At 32.5% G+C, this 13,555-nt stretch overlaps 2 protein-coding genes and 1 pseudogene across 8 annotated transcripts; 2 read left to right on the forward strand and 1 right to left on the reverse strand.

The window, feature by feature from the left end:
• Positions 1 to 254: 254 nt before the first annotated feature.
• Positions 255 to 3,777, reverse strand: LOC111288058 (uncharacterized; annotated as a pseudogene). The gene is made up of 12 exons (XR_016341323.1): positions 3,405 to 3,777; positions 3,254 to 3,316; positions 3,056 to 3,118; positions 2,814 to 2,876; positions 2,593 to 2,655; positions 2,351 to 2,413; positions 2,089 to 2,151; positions 1,850 to 1,912; positions 1,530 to 1,589; positions 1,179 to 1,319; positions 747 to 842; positions 255 to 638 (listed from the first exon to the last, which is right to left on the reverse strand). The product of XR_016341323.1 is annotated as an uncharacterized LOC111288058 (transcript).
• An 861-nt stretch (positions 3,778 to 4,638) lies between these two features.
• Positions 4,639 to 7,471, forward strand: LOC111287630 (ubiquitin-conjugating enzyme E2 28-like). 5 transcript variants are annotated; one of them, XM_022878296.2, is made up of 6 exons: positions 4,639 to 4,770; positions 4,889 to 4,999; positions 6,317 to 6,444; positions 6,549 to 6,653; positions 6,743 to 6,828; positions 6,936 to 7,169. In XM_022878296.2, the coding sequence occupies exons 2-5, from the start codon at positions 4,930 to 4,932 to the stop codon at positions 6,809 to 6,811; spliced, it is 372 nt and encodes a 123-aa protein (XP_022734031.1). In that variant the 5' UTR covers positions 4,639 to 4,770; positions 4,889 to 4,929; the 3' UTR covers positions 6,812 to 6,828; positions 6,936 to 7,169. The 5 variants fall into 5 exon arrangements, with proteins under 5 accessions (XP_022734031.1, XP_089615063.1, XP_089615062.1 ...); XM_089758937.1 differs by having other exon boundaries at positions 6,941 to 7,169; XM_089758936.1 differs by lacking the exon at positions 6,743 to 6,828 and having other exon boundaries at positions 4,639 to 4,787; positions 7,111 to 7,471.
• A 1,269-nt stretch (positions 7,472 to 8,740) lies between these two features.
• LOC111289105 (thioredoxin H-type-like) lies at positions 8,741 to 13,267 on the forward strand. Of its 2 annotated transcripts, none has more exons than XM_022879986.2 (5): positions 8,741 to 8,991; positions 9,839 to 9,901; positions 10,889 to 11,011; positions 12,164 to 12,286; positions 12,836 to 13,267. In XM_022879986.2, the coding sequence occupies exons 2-5, from the start codon at positions 9,881 to 9,883 to the stop codon at positions 12,986 to 12,988; spliced, it is 420 nt and encodes a 139-aa protein (XP_022735721.1). In that variant the 5' UTR covers positions 8,741 to 8,991; positions 9,839 to 9,880; the 3' UTR covers positions 12,989 to 13,267. The 2 variants fall into 2 exon arrangements, with proteins under 2 accessions (XP_022735721.1, XP_022735720.1); XM_022879985.2 differs by having other exon boundaries at positions 8,851 to 8,991; positions 12,803 to 13,204.
• Positions 13,268 to 13,555: the final 288 nt, after the last annotated feature.

The following is a 13,555-nucleotide window of genomic DNA, read 5'->3' on the forward strand; positions in this document are numbered from 1 at the left end:
ACCAAACATAAAATTAGTGCTCCCTCTCGGCACACATATTTATCAGTCACAAAACAATGTAGAAGGCCCAATTTAGGCCCATCTTTAATCTCTAGTTCAAATGTAAACCATGTAGATTCCAAATAATAATAATAAATATTATCGATAGTAAATGAAAAATGCTTCTAAGCTAAGACGCCGAGCTTAAAGTGTCCTTGTTAGTTGTTAACCAGGTCAGCGCCACTAACATATTTAGCCGCAAACGATATTAACCGGAATGGAGCACCAATCAAGGGAGCATCTGAGATTGGCACAAAATTTTCTTCACCGTCAGTAGCTTGTGACTCCAAATCCCGAACATCAGTATCATCCAAAGGAATTTGCACAATCTCTCCAGAGTCCTCAGCCTCTATAAAAATTGGAAGAGGAGCAACATGTTGCCCATCCACATTCTCACCATCAATTTTCCCATTGTAAACTGGAGCAGCTTCTACAGCATCCATCTTTGGAGCCATCATAGAACCATTCTCAACGGATAGAGCTACAGAATTAGACACACTTGCAGTTTCAGCAACTTTAGCCATCGGAACACTTTCAATGCCTGTAGAATGTCCTGCTGCCGTACTTTGTCGATTAAGCTTAACATACAACTCGTTCACCTGACACAAAGTTAGGCAAATTCACAACATGAAAAAGTCCTGTACATTGTCTTTAAAAAGAAAAAATAGTACCAAAAATAAATCAGTGTATTGCAGGATGAGAGGCACCTTCTCAACAAGCTCTGCATTCTCCATGATCAGTTTGTCAACCAGAGCAATTGCTGCTTCAATCTGAGAGTTCAGGTCCTCATCGCCAGAAGCTTGCTACATTAGAGAAAACTAGTCAACTACATTGTTCTCTCTCCCAAAATTTCTTCAGACATAAACACTGTACGTTGTAACCTTTAATTGCTAAGTAGACCATAAGTAATTATTTGTTCATTTGTTTGAATATTTCTGAATAACTTCAATACAACAAAGCTTAAACCAACTTTTGGCAGAGGAAACCTCCCAAAATAACAAACAACCATGGAGGCAAATCCAAACATCTCTCATGAATCCTCAATTATGGTGAAACTAGCGAAATTTGATACAACCGAAAACAGAATAGCCAACACACTAGAGAAAAAGGGAGCTAAAAGTAAGTTAAAGGAACCAAACCTTTTTAAGTTCATCTGATGACGGACCAGAGGTCATGTTCCTCTCAAGGTTTTGAATATATAACTGCAGGCCGGATACATTTTCTGTGAGCTGCTGATTTTCTTGCAAAAGCTTGCTCCTGGATTCTTCCAACTCAACCACCTGCCAAGCTTTGTTTTAATTTCCACATCAGAACAAAAAGAGTTGTATTGCAAAATGGTTTGAGTTTTGTGCAGCCCACAGTTGGCAATACTGATAATTGAGAATCACTCATTGAATTTTGTCAAGCAAAATAGGGGATAAATCACACCATAGAGCCCAATAACCTGCTAACAAAGAAGCCTTCATAGTAAGAGGGTGAAAATGCTGTACCTGCATTTTTAGTCTTGTAATTTCACGATTAAGGCTAGAAATTGCTTCTTTGGTGGAATTCTGCAAACGGTCAATATTTAAATCAGAACAACAAAACTGATTATTATACTTTAAAATGCTTAAGATTCAGAATTCAATTCAATCTCAAGTCCTTATTCCTTATAAAGCACCATTTCCCAAAAAAAACCATAAATGGTCAATGTGATTCTGAACACTCTCCAAATAGAATCCAACCAGATCCCAGGCTCTTAGTTCCAACAGATAACCATCTCCCAATAAAATGCATTATTCAAACACATGATAAGAGCAAAATTGACTACCTCTGTCAGAATCGAAGACTCTTTCTCTTTCTCTAGCTGTTTAATATTCTCCTCCAAGTTTGCCTGCATGTTATTATCCAACTTTTTCAAGATTACAAAACACAAATTTGTGGGAAAGACTACACAATTAGGCAAGCAACACAAATAAATATACCCAGAAAAGATTTAAACCCAAAAACACAGACACAAAAGGCAAATCAAGACAAACGGAAAACTAATGAAGCCAAATAGAAATTTACCGCTTTCAGATCCAGAGCAGTTTTTTCCTCCAGTAACTGATTGTTATTCTCCTCCAAGCTGGCCTGCATGTGGCATGTCATCAAATTACCAAATTCATCCCAAATTTTGCTAAATTCCTTCAAATGACAATGCTAAATATACAAAGAGACAGATAGCTGCTTTATTAGAAGTTCATTTGTCATTAAAGGATAAGGGCGAATATGGGGAAAACAAGATGTCAAAAGATGTTTCCTAATATAATAATCTATCAACCTAAATTACCTTTTCTTGAAGCCAGAGTTCTTTTTCACTATGTAATTCTACAATATTCATCTCTAAACCAACCTGTAAGTCATCTCATTAGATAAAACAGTTTCCAAGAGAGAAGGGAAATAAAGGACATTAAATTAAAGTCAGGAAAATAATAGCCCTTTAACCCCACAAATATGTGCATATGAAAATACATATTAACTTTAGTATGTTGTACCAAAAAAAAAAAGAAAAAGAAAAATTTAGTATGTTACCACTTTCTGCATATGTGATTCATTTTCAAATTGCAATTGTTGGATTGTCTCCTCTAAGGAAGCCTGCAAGAAGATGGAGGGCTACTTTATGCTTCAACAAGAGAGAAGTTTAAATTGCAACAGAAATTTTTATATGACGACACGCAGATAGAAAAAGGTAAAGCCATCCTTTATGTATTCAAAAAGTTGAAGAGAATTTTAGCTGTTAACCCCAGCATTACCTCTTTCTGTAGGTGTGTATCATTTCTATGTTGTAATTTCAGGATTTTCTCTTCTAAGGAAACCTATAAGAAAAAAGTGAGTCACACACGCTTCACAAAAGAAATCAAAACAAGGAAACATTGAAACACGACCAAACTAGAGAACAGTTTTTTTAATATATATATATATATATATATATCTGAAAGCAATTTCAAGAAACATTTTTCAGTTGATAGGGGCAATTAGATTCGCATGATATTACCTCTTTCTTTAGGTGTGAATCAAACTCATTTCTTAACTGCTTGATTGTCTCTTCTAAAGTAGCCTGTATAACACAAACGCTTAAACTACAAAATTAAGTACACAAGAAAAGACAGGGAACAAAACAAACATTTTCTAGTTTAAACAAAATTTAACAACATAATTTGCTTATTTCCTCCCATTATAACATCAAATTAACCTCTTTCTGTATGTATGATTCGTTTTCATCTTGTAAGTGCTTGATTTTCTCTTGCAAAGTAGCCTGTAGAAATGTGATGGCAATCAAATCCAAGGCAAATAAATAAATGATAATAAAGAGCGAGTTGAGAGATTAGATGAATCTATATTACCTCTGTCTGTACATGTGATTCATTCTCTTTCCGTAATTCTTTAAGCAAATCCAAGGCAAGAGCGCCATTAGGCTGATGCGTATCCAGATCCAGCTCCGCATTGTCATCGTGGAAGCAATCGCCGATATGACCATTGAAATCTTCGTCTGCTTCGGGAGTTATGCGCTGCTTGTTTTTCTTTTTCTTGTTTCTCTTATTGTTCTTCTTCTTCTCATCCTCCATTTTCGTTTAGACTCGATCCAACGAAGAATAAAGACAACAATTTATGGATGGATGATGGAGCACCAAATCCAATAGAGAAACTTTTGATGAAATCTTTTTGTCTTTACTCGTTTAGGGCTTTCGATCCTTCCCCTTTTTTTCTTTTTCTCTCTCAACTTAATAATTAATATTTATTAATTATATAAAAATGTTTTCTTTTTTATATTTAATACTTATAAATTTGTACCTCTTAAAGCTTCTCTCTCCATTATTAATTAACGACAAAAGGGAAAAAAATTTTCAACAAAAATTTAATAATTATTTAAATTTTTAATATTTTAGACATAAATTTATGTTTATAATTAATGAATTTTCGTTCAATAAAAATTTAATTGATAAAAATAAATATTTGAATATTTAATTAATTATAATAAAAAATTAAAAAATTAAATTATTAAATTTTTATTTAAAAACATTTTTACCTTTTAATCTAATTAATACCTAGGTTTAAGGATAAAATTTTTTTTAATTTTTAAATGCTTAAAATTCAAATAAATTACTTATTAAATATGAAATTTTACCTTTTTTTTTTTATGAGGTTGCCTATCTACAATTTTTACAAATAGTAATTACACCTGAAATTAAACAATTTTTAGTGTACATACAATCAAACATTTTTAATAGAAAAAAAAAAAAGGAGACAATATGGCTTGAAATGTAAATTTTTTACTCAAAATTTGTCTCGTAATTATCAATTGAATTAAGTTAAAGTATTTAAGTAAATCAATTTTTATTATATGAATATAATATATTCAATAAAAAATTAATAAACACATTAATTCTAGATTAAATTTTAATGACGCTTAAACTTTCAAGATTTTCATTGCCATTGAGAGAAATAAAAAAAAAAATCAATACAATTTTATATAATAAAAATAGAAAAGTTATCTTTTTAATAATATTTTTTCCTAAAAATGAAAAATAAATTATAGTAGTTTTTTTTTTAATAAAATCTATATTACTTTCCCTTTTTAACTGTGAAGCCGTATGTAAGACTCAGACATGTGTATAAGATGGCCTAGAAGCCCCCACTGTTCTTTCTCTCTCACTGTCTCTCTGTTTTCAGCGACCGACTTTGAGTGTGAAGTGCGGGAGGAGAAAAGCGGTGTTTTTATTTTTAACGTGTCCTTTCCTTTCTGTTACTTTCTCCCAGTTTTGTTTTCCCTTTGATGCCATATATTGTCATTTATGAGATGGGTTTTATTGTGATGTTCCTTTTCCAGGCTCCAGTCCGGGTAGGATCCTTGTGTTCTGATCAAGCATCATGGCTTCAAAGCGGATTTTGAAGGAACTCAAGGATTTGCAGAAGGATCCACCCACTTCTTGCAGTGCAGGTTCCATTGCATGTTCTAGATATGCTTTAATTTTATGCCCTCCTAATAATTATATTGTTGATCTTATCCGTTATTTTGCTCTGATAGTCGTTTATGAATGGGCAGACTACTTTTTCATTGTTTCCAACTGTGTCGTTAGTCATTAGCTTATGAATCGGTTAAATTCCAAACGAGGTTGTGTATTTGACTATATATTTATACATGTGTACACAAGTTTGCTTTTATCCATTCTGGCTGCTTATTGCCCAAATTTTTTATCCTGAACAAAGTTCTTCAGGCTAAAAAACCCCAATCCAATCACATCATATATACATATGCGTACACAAGTTTGCTTTTATCCATTTTGGCTGCTTATTGCCCAAACTTTTAATCTTGGACAAAGTTTTCCTTTATCTTAGGCTAAAAAGCCTGATCCAATTACATCAGTGGAAGCATGATTGAACAATCAATCAATCACACAAGATACAATAATTTAACATGGTTCGGTCCAATCAACCTATGTCCATAGATGAGAAAAAAAATCCACTAGTTGTAGAGAATTATAAACATACAACAAATCATATCAGTCACATCAATACCCATAGATACTCTCAATCTCCTTTAGTCCTATGAGTATTCTCAACTCAAACAAACACATATCCTTGTGCACACATTCACCATACCTATGTGGACCCTTTTAGTCTCCTCTAGTTCACTCAAACATACACACATTAAATCCTTAGTAGTCCTATGGGTTGTCTATCTCATAAAACCTTACAACTTTCTTACATCTTTTTTTTATACCTAACCTTATAGAGACTTCACATATTTATAAGTATATAAACTTGCCTATTAAAAATCTCCTTTCTCTTAGAATTCTTCTCCTGCAATCTTTTTGTCCATCAAGCAATATCTCACTAATCCCAAACAAATATGTTATTGGATTTGACTCACTATTCTTAACACTTTATACTAAAACTTTCATGTGGTGTTTTCATCTCTAATCTCTTCTTCATCCAACTCGATTTTTTGATGCAATTGGGAAGCTTCTTCCTATAAGCGTGATTAGCTTTAGATGAAGTATGGTGCTCCTATATTAGAATGACACATCATGGTCAAACCATTCTGGTAAAATATTTCTTTCATCTGGTTTTAAAAAAAGGCTTGTGTTGACTTTTTGGGTATAGTTAAGTGGTATTTAATCTCTCAACCTCTCAAAGGTTAGACCCTCTTGGGGTGGTTGTGGTTTATCATTCGTTGCTATTTTTAATTTTAATGGTCATGTGCATCAATAGACATCATTTAGTAACCTTTGGATGCTTGCATTGTTTGTTATAGGTCCTGTAGCAGAAGACATGTTTCAATGGCAAGCAACAATTATGGGCCCCTCTGATAGCCCTTATGCAGGAGGTGTATTTTTAGTTACTATTCATTTCCCTCCAGATTATCCTTTCAAGCCTCCTAAGGTAATTTTCTGCTCTTGCAATGTTTTAACCCTTTGTGGTATTTGTGAAAGCTTGTTATAAGTGAATCATACTCTTTTGATGGATATTGCTGCTCTGTTGTTTAGGTTGCATTTAGGACCAAGGTCTTCCATCCAAACATCAACAGCAATGGGAGCATTTGTCTTGATATCCTAAAAGAACAGTGGAGCCCCGCACTAACCATTTCCAAGGTTTGACTTTACTTCGGCTAATATTATGCTAATTCTAGTCCAAAACCTCTGTTTTATGGCATGCATTTCTTCCATTCATGGCTACACAGTATTTTCCCTGGGAAGATAAAAAAAACATGGCACTTCTAAACGATTTCAATCTTCAGTTGGTAAAATGACTGTCTATTGGTTACAGGTTAGACTTGCACTCTATGAGTTTGAATGCATTTTCAAATTTTGAACAATCACTACTGTTCCTTTCTGAGTTTAAATTTATTTCTGGAACTGAATGATTAATATCAGAACAGAAAGACCGCCTCCGCTCAAATCTTATTGGGAATATGCATCAACTTAAGCCACTTTCAATGACGAAATTATTACTAATCTTTCCTTGCATTAGCCTCTGCTGCTGCTTGTCAGTAGAGTTTGTCTCGAAGTGGGAACACATAGTAGAAAAACTAACACAAGTGCAAATCAGGTTCTGCTCTCTATCTGCTCATTGCTGACTGATCCAAACCCTGATGACCCACTTGTTCCGGAGATTGCTCACATGTATAAGACTGATCGGGCCAAGTATGAAGCTACTGCACGCAGTTGGACCCAGAAGTATGCTATGGGATGATGGTAGTTAGCGTGTAATAGCTATGGCTCTTGTTTTGGGAAGAGAGGGGGTGTTTTCCTAGAGGAACTTGTCCTTAACCTTGTTTCGTTCAATGTTGAAGTGGCCTAAATAATGTATCAGACAGAGTCTGTAGCCCTAAACTGCTTATTGAATGTTGTGTATTGAACATTATGCAAGGTTGTAAGAGATGCCACATTTCATTCTTTTGCTGCCATTATATGAAGCGTTTTGTGGTAAACCAAATTTAAACTTTTGTAAGTTTCACTCTTTGATACTTCATCAAAGAAATAAAAAGAACAAAAATGAATCCTTCATCTTTCTTTTTTTTTTTTTAATGGGAAAAGAAAAACTGTTATCTCTCTTCTTTTTTTTTTTCAAAAAATTTTTCATTTTCTTAATCTTATTTTATTTTGGATTATTTAATCTATATATTGGTAGTCAAAATTTTAAACTCTATAGCTAGATTATATGATTGACGTGCATATATTTCAATAAGTTTAATACTCCTCTCGTCTTATTTTTATTTATAAAAAATTGATGTATTATGATATTTAATATCAAAAAGTATAAAAGTATAAAATATAATTTTGAAATATAAAAACGTAAGAGAATTTATTGTTAAACAAAAATATAAAAGATAGAATTTTGAGACCAAGAAAAGTAGAAAAATATGAGAGAGAGAGAGAGAGAGAGAGTAGTGATTTGGTTTAATTATAATTTGTAAATAACAAATTTATGACTTGGCCAAAAAAAAATTATAAACTTATTTTTTATTTATTTTTTGAGTTGTTCTTAATACTTATATAAGGTAAAGAGCAAATATGATATTAGAAGTATAAATGATACATTAATATTCACAAGTTATTTGGATTAGATTCGAATAAAATTCAAATTCGGTTTAATTATTATTGAGTCGAGCTCGAGCTCGAGTAACTTGACTTATCGATCGAGCTGAATTAGAATATTCTTATATCCAGCTCGAGTAACTTATGAGCCTAATCAAGCTTTTATATTTAAATATATTTTTAGTATTTTAATTAATAAAATATCTTAAATTCAAGTTTAAACTCTAGCACAAATAATAAACTCTTATCGAGTATATGAATTAAATTTATTTTTATATATTAATCGAGCTTAATCGAGTGAATTCGAGTAACTCGATTTCAATCACAAATTAAACTCGAGTTAAAAAAATGAAACTTGATCAAATTTGATCAAAATATCGAATCGTGAGTTGAAAGTCAAATTTGAGTTTTAACTTGAGCTTATCACTGTATTAACTCAATTACACCTATAGTCAGTACTGGCTAAATTCAATATTTTTTTTTCTTTACAATTTTCTATCCATTAATACAGAAAGCAAATGTGAAATAAAAAAAGAAAAAAAAGAAGCAGTACACAAGGTGATTAAATTATTAAAAAAAAACTATTCCGTAACGGAGAATATTTGGGGGCATATAAGTAATATCTAGTCAAAGGCGAGGACGAAATGGACACGGTTTGAGGTTTGACTCTGGTTGTCTGATACTTGGGTTTGTCATTTTTCCATGTTCGCCAATCGTTTATTGATTTATCAGAAATTTCAAAGTGTTCCAATCCAAAAAATCATAAATTTTATTTAACCCAAATCTTTCTGGTTAGGGTTTCTTAGTTTTTGGTTCCAATAAGAGTTTTTCAACTGTAAATGTTGCATTGATTAACGCATCGAATTGGGGATTACGCGCTTAATTTTTTCAGGTAAATTAACTGCTGCTTTGTTCATTCTTCTTTGAGTTTATTCACGTTGCTTTACATTCCTAATTTGCCTTTCTATCAATTTGTTTTAGATTACTCTTTGCTGTTTCCTTTTTTTCTTGGTTTCTGTTAAAAGCAAAAGAAAAAAAAAACATCTTTTTTCGTTTTCAAGAATTAAAGCTTAAAATTTTGATAAGTGAAAAAGCCGTGTCTATTTGTTAGTATTATGTTAGAATTGTTATTACATTTTGACTATGTTTGCTCAATCGGATAGGAATTTCATTTTTGGAGATTTACTTTTGTTTTATGGCAAAGGTTTCTGGTCTTTTAAAACAGGATCTACTAAGATGGAATTTTTATTAATTTTTGTTTGAGAAAGCTGACAAACCTGTAAATGCTAAAGAATAATACTCATGTCTAGAGAGACGTTCTCCTTTCTTCTTCCATAGCTGTTATCAATGAATTAAGAAAAAGAGGGAGATTTTGGAATTTTCTGTGTTGTTGAAGTTGATAGCTCCAGTTTTTTGTTCTTTACTGTTATAATACAATTTCATTGGAACAGTAGGATATTGGGACTGCTAGATGGACAGTTAGATTTCATTTGTTGTTGTTGATGACGACTTTTTGTTAATAATGGTTACTTTTTAAGCTTAACAACTCCTTTAGAATTTTATCAAAGGACTGTTCATTAGGCAAAACTAGAGCTATTTCGCCTTTAGAAGTTTGTTGCGGGTATGGAAGTAGAAGGATTTAATTTAACTGTTTTATTAAAATGAATTGATAGTTAGATTGTTTTTTACCATGGTTTCAGTCTGTGATTTCTGTATTTTGATGCCTTTCCAACTTTCAGGGTGCTGATAGCTGCAGCTGGCATTTTGGTAGTTTAGAAAATATGGGACAATGCTTCCCCAAGGTAAGTGTTTTTAGCACAATTCATTTACTTTATTTTTTGCCTAAGAGTTTTTGTTTTTGTTTTTGTTCCTTTTCTTGGCTTTATTGCATTTATTATTTTAGTTCCTTTTCTATTAGTGAACAAAAATTGATAATTTTAGTAACTGCACTACCACAAAAAGAGGAAATGTTTTTTCAATCTTTTGAGTTTGGAATAACTACATGTATCTGATGAGAGAATTTTGTTGGCCAAAATGTAATGAATCTTTGATAAAGAAACTTTAAAATTCTGAAACATTTTAAAATTAAAGTTTGTTGTTATTTTACTTCAATTGTTGGATGTGTGAGCTGGTTTGAGTTCCACAGCTTTGAATAAGAAAACTAAAAATGCAAGAACCATGAGAAGCAGAATAATGGAGCTCCTAGTGTTTCTTGCAAATTGAATCAGTATATGTTTTTATGTAGCCATTGGATTTTGTTCTTTTTTGTGTTATAGTGTTGCAATCTGGTTATGCTAATCAGATACCATAGATTGATTTTTTTTTTAATTTTATTTTATTGTAGGTGTTGAGTATATGGATATATTTTGTAGTTTGTTAATTAGGGGAACCAGTTTTCTAGCCTCTTTGTTGGCTCATTATGATTTATTCATTGTAAAAAATCAATTTAACATTTATTTATAGAAAAGAAAATAAGGATTTTACATTAGTGACAACTCTAATGCCTTAGAGAGTGTGCCTCAAAATACTATTGTCTTGCTTTGGGGAATGGGGTCCTGTCTCAGAACAACATTCAGAACACAATGCTGAGTTAAACAGTAATGATTTTATTAATGATGTGTTCCTTTAACCAACAAAGGTAATTATTTAGTCTCTACTTACCTTTTTTTGTTTCAAGACTTATTGGACCTTTTTTTGTTTCAAGACTTATTGGATAATCCTGCATGGATTTTCATTCTGCCTTGTTTGAGTTGTATGAAGAGAATTTATGATGCCTGTGATATTTGTAGGCACACTCCAATGAAGCTGATTCAGAACGGTTTGTTGAGTTTGTTGGTGGAAATGTGCAACCTGTTACCTCCAAAGAGGATTGGGATCAGAAGTTGTCTGAAGCAAAGAGAGATGGCAAGATTGTAAGTTTCTTATCACTTTCTACTTGGGCAAGAATAAGAGAGCAGCAGTGACATTGGTAGAAGAATCTTACTATCATTTCTCAAAAGTCCCTTTGCATTATATCTCTTCTGATTACATGTTAATTTTTATACCTGTTGGAGGTAAAAAAACTAGCCCTTCTGTTATGGTCTCACACATGAAAATTCTATATGTGATTAGCTACATCTATGATGTTACGTTGTTCATCATGAAAGTTTTCTCTAGAGAACTCATCAACAATAACTAAATCTTGGTTTGGGAAAAGATCTGTAATATTTCTATTCAAGATAAACATAACTGCTGGAAAAATGATTGGACAGGAAGATACAAGTTTTCTGTGATTTTATTTTCTTCTATGTTATATTCAGTTTTAAGTTGGAAGGGGCCCAAAAAAAAATTTGTTTTACTCTGTAATTTGACTGCATTGTGCATTTTTCAAATATTTTTTGGTTTACATTGATAAGGTGGCTTTAGGACCGTAATTGACTTGAGTTGAGTCGATACAGTGAAAAGCTCGAACTTGAGTACAACTCGAAACTTGGCTCAAGCTTGATTCAAAGTAAAAATCGAGCTCGCTCGATTAGGCTCGTTTATCGAAAAATGAGCTTGATTATAATACCCGATTTCAAGCTCAATTATTTGTTAGAACTCGAGCTCAAGCTCAAATTGATATATATATATATATATATATAAGGATAAAATAGTAATTATAATAAAATACATTAAAATATAAAGCTCGATTAGAATTGCAAGCTACTTGAGCTGTGTATTAGGATGCTCAAACTCTGCATGCTCAATAATTCGAGTTTGGCTTGACCATGATTGAGCCGAATTTGAGTTTTATCTAAACCAAGCTTGAATGGTTTGTGAGTACTAATGTATCATTTACACCCCTAGGTGGATTCATAAGCAAGAAAATATGTATTATTTGTCTTTTTTTTCTTTTTTTTTATTTTTTTATAATCCTCACAGCTTTATGGATCCCTTACTTTTTCAGTTGTCTTTGCCTGGAAATACTACTTGCCCTTGGTTCACTCATCTGAGTAACATGCAATACATGTTTACTTGAGAACTTGTTGCTTCCTTATGAGTGCCTTAATGTATCTAATGTCTGAAGCCCAATGATTTATCAGGTAATTGCAAACTTCAGTGCAGCTTGGTGTGGGCCTTGTAGAATGCTTGCACCATTTTATTGCGAGCTCTCAGAGAAATACCCTTCTCTGATGTTCTTGTTGATAGATGTTGATGAACTAACTGTAAGTACCGAAAAGTATTTTGTAAAGTCTCTCTGCCACCTCCCACTTTATATCATAGCTGTGAGTGTGTGTATGTGTGTTTGTGTTTTTTTTTTTTTTTTGGTAGTCTCATTTTATTTATTTATTGCAATTAATGAATATATATATATATATATATATAAAATTAAGACATCAACTTAGTAGAGTGGTGTAAACCATATCCTGATAAGTAACTTACTCTTAGTACTGTTAGTGGAACTTGTTGCTGCAAGAAGTTTGTCTTGTTGCATAAAAAACAAATTTGGCTAGAAATATATGAATGGTAGTATGCTCACTAGCAGATAAATAAACCAAGTGGGGCGGCTACCAGTTTGATCTTGATATATTGGAGGATTCAAATCACCCTAAAAAGAAATTAGGGTTTATACTTTATATGATAGTGGGTCCCCCTATGTAGCTAAGAGATAAATTTATAAATAAAGAAACACAGTGACTTTCTAGTAAATATCGTAAGTTGTGAAATATCCAAATTGATAGGTGAAAAAATACAAATGGGGTTGTGTGATGCAGGAGTTAAGCACCTCATGGGATATTAAAGCCACTCCTACTTTCTTCTTTCTTAAAGATGGGCAGCAAACAGACAAGCTTGTTGGGGCAAACAAGCCAGAGTTGATGAAGAAGATTAATGCCATTTTAGATTCGGAGGCCAATTCTGGGAAATGACATTTGTAATGGTTTCTATTTGAGAGCATTTTTGTGTTGTTGTGAATGTGAGCTTTGGTTGCTTATTTGTAAACCCCCTCCTCACCCCCCCCCCCCCGCCCCCCCTTTTTTTTTTCTTGTTGTTTTTGTATATGTGTTGATGTATGTGTGGTATTTGTTTTAGAAGGCCTTGTAATCAATGACCTGGTTCTGGCAGCTTGGGAATCTTTTCACTTATATTCTTCAGAGCATAAAACATTCATCCGAAATGCAAAAGTTGTGTTTCATATTCATGTGTTATCACTATTTCCAATGTTGTTTTTGTTTCTTGTTTTTTTAACAATCTATATTTTGAAGATTTCAACATTTAACTGAAGCATATGTCTTCGAATCTTTTGAGCATTTTTAGTATTTGTTCTTAAATCTTTGTGTTTCGGAAATATGAAGAAAATATATAAAGTTTGTCTGTGAGTTTTAAGGTCAAAACTCCAAAGCGGATGGTGGTGGAGGTTTCCCAATAATTGGGCTCACCATGTGGACCATCAAACCCCTTCCCTTCCTTAAAAAATCGCAACAATTACGTAATTT

This window comes from Durio zibethinus, chromosome 4 (assembly GCF_047325235.1).
Source record: "Durio zibethinus cultivar Kanyao isolate XHJ-2024 chromosome 4, ASM4732523v1, whole genome shotgun sequence".
NCBI lineage: Eukaryota > Viridiplantae > Streptophyta > Magnoliopsida > Malvales > Malvaceae > Durio > Durio zibethinus.

What these genes read in the sequence shown, in the direction of transcription:
- LOC111287630 (XM_089758936.1), top strand. Translation starts at nt 4,930, where the DNA reads ATGGCTTCAAAGCGGATTTTGAAGGAACTCAAGGATTTGCAGAAGGAT. An exon ending in ATCCTTTCAAGCCTCCTAAG is followed by an intron (nt 6,445 to 6,548) that starts GTAATTTTCTGC and finishes TCTGTTGTTTAG; the next exon opens with GTTGCATTTAGGACCAAGGT. An exon ending in CCGCACTAACCATTTCCAAG is followed by an intron (nt 6,654 to 7,110) that starts GTTTGACTTTAC and finishes AGTGCAAATCAG; the next exon opens with GTTCTGCTCTCTATCTGCTC.
- LOC111289105 (XM_022879985.2), top strand. Translation starts at nt 9,881, where the DNA reads ATGGGACAATGCTTCCCCAAG. An exon ending in CAAAGAGAGATGGCAAGATT is followed by an intron (nt 11,012 to 12,163) that starts GTAAGTTTCTTA and finishes ATGATTTATCAG; the next exon opens with GTAATTGCAAACTTCAGTGC. An exon ending in TAGATGTTGATGAACTAACT is followed by an intron (nt 12,287 to 12,802) that starts GTAAGTACCGAA and finishes CCAAATTGATAG; the next exon opens with GTGAAAAAATACAAATGGGG.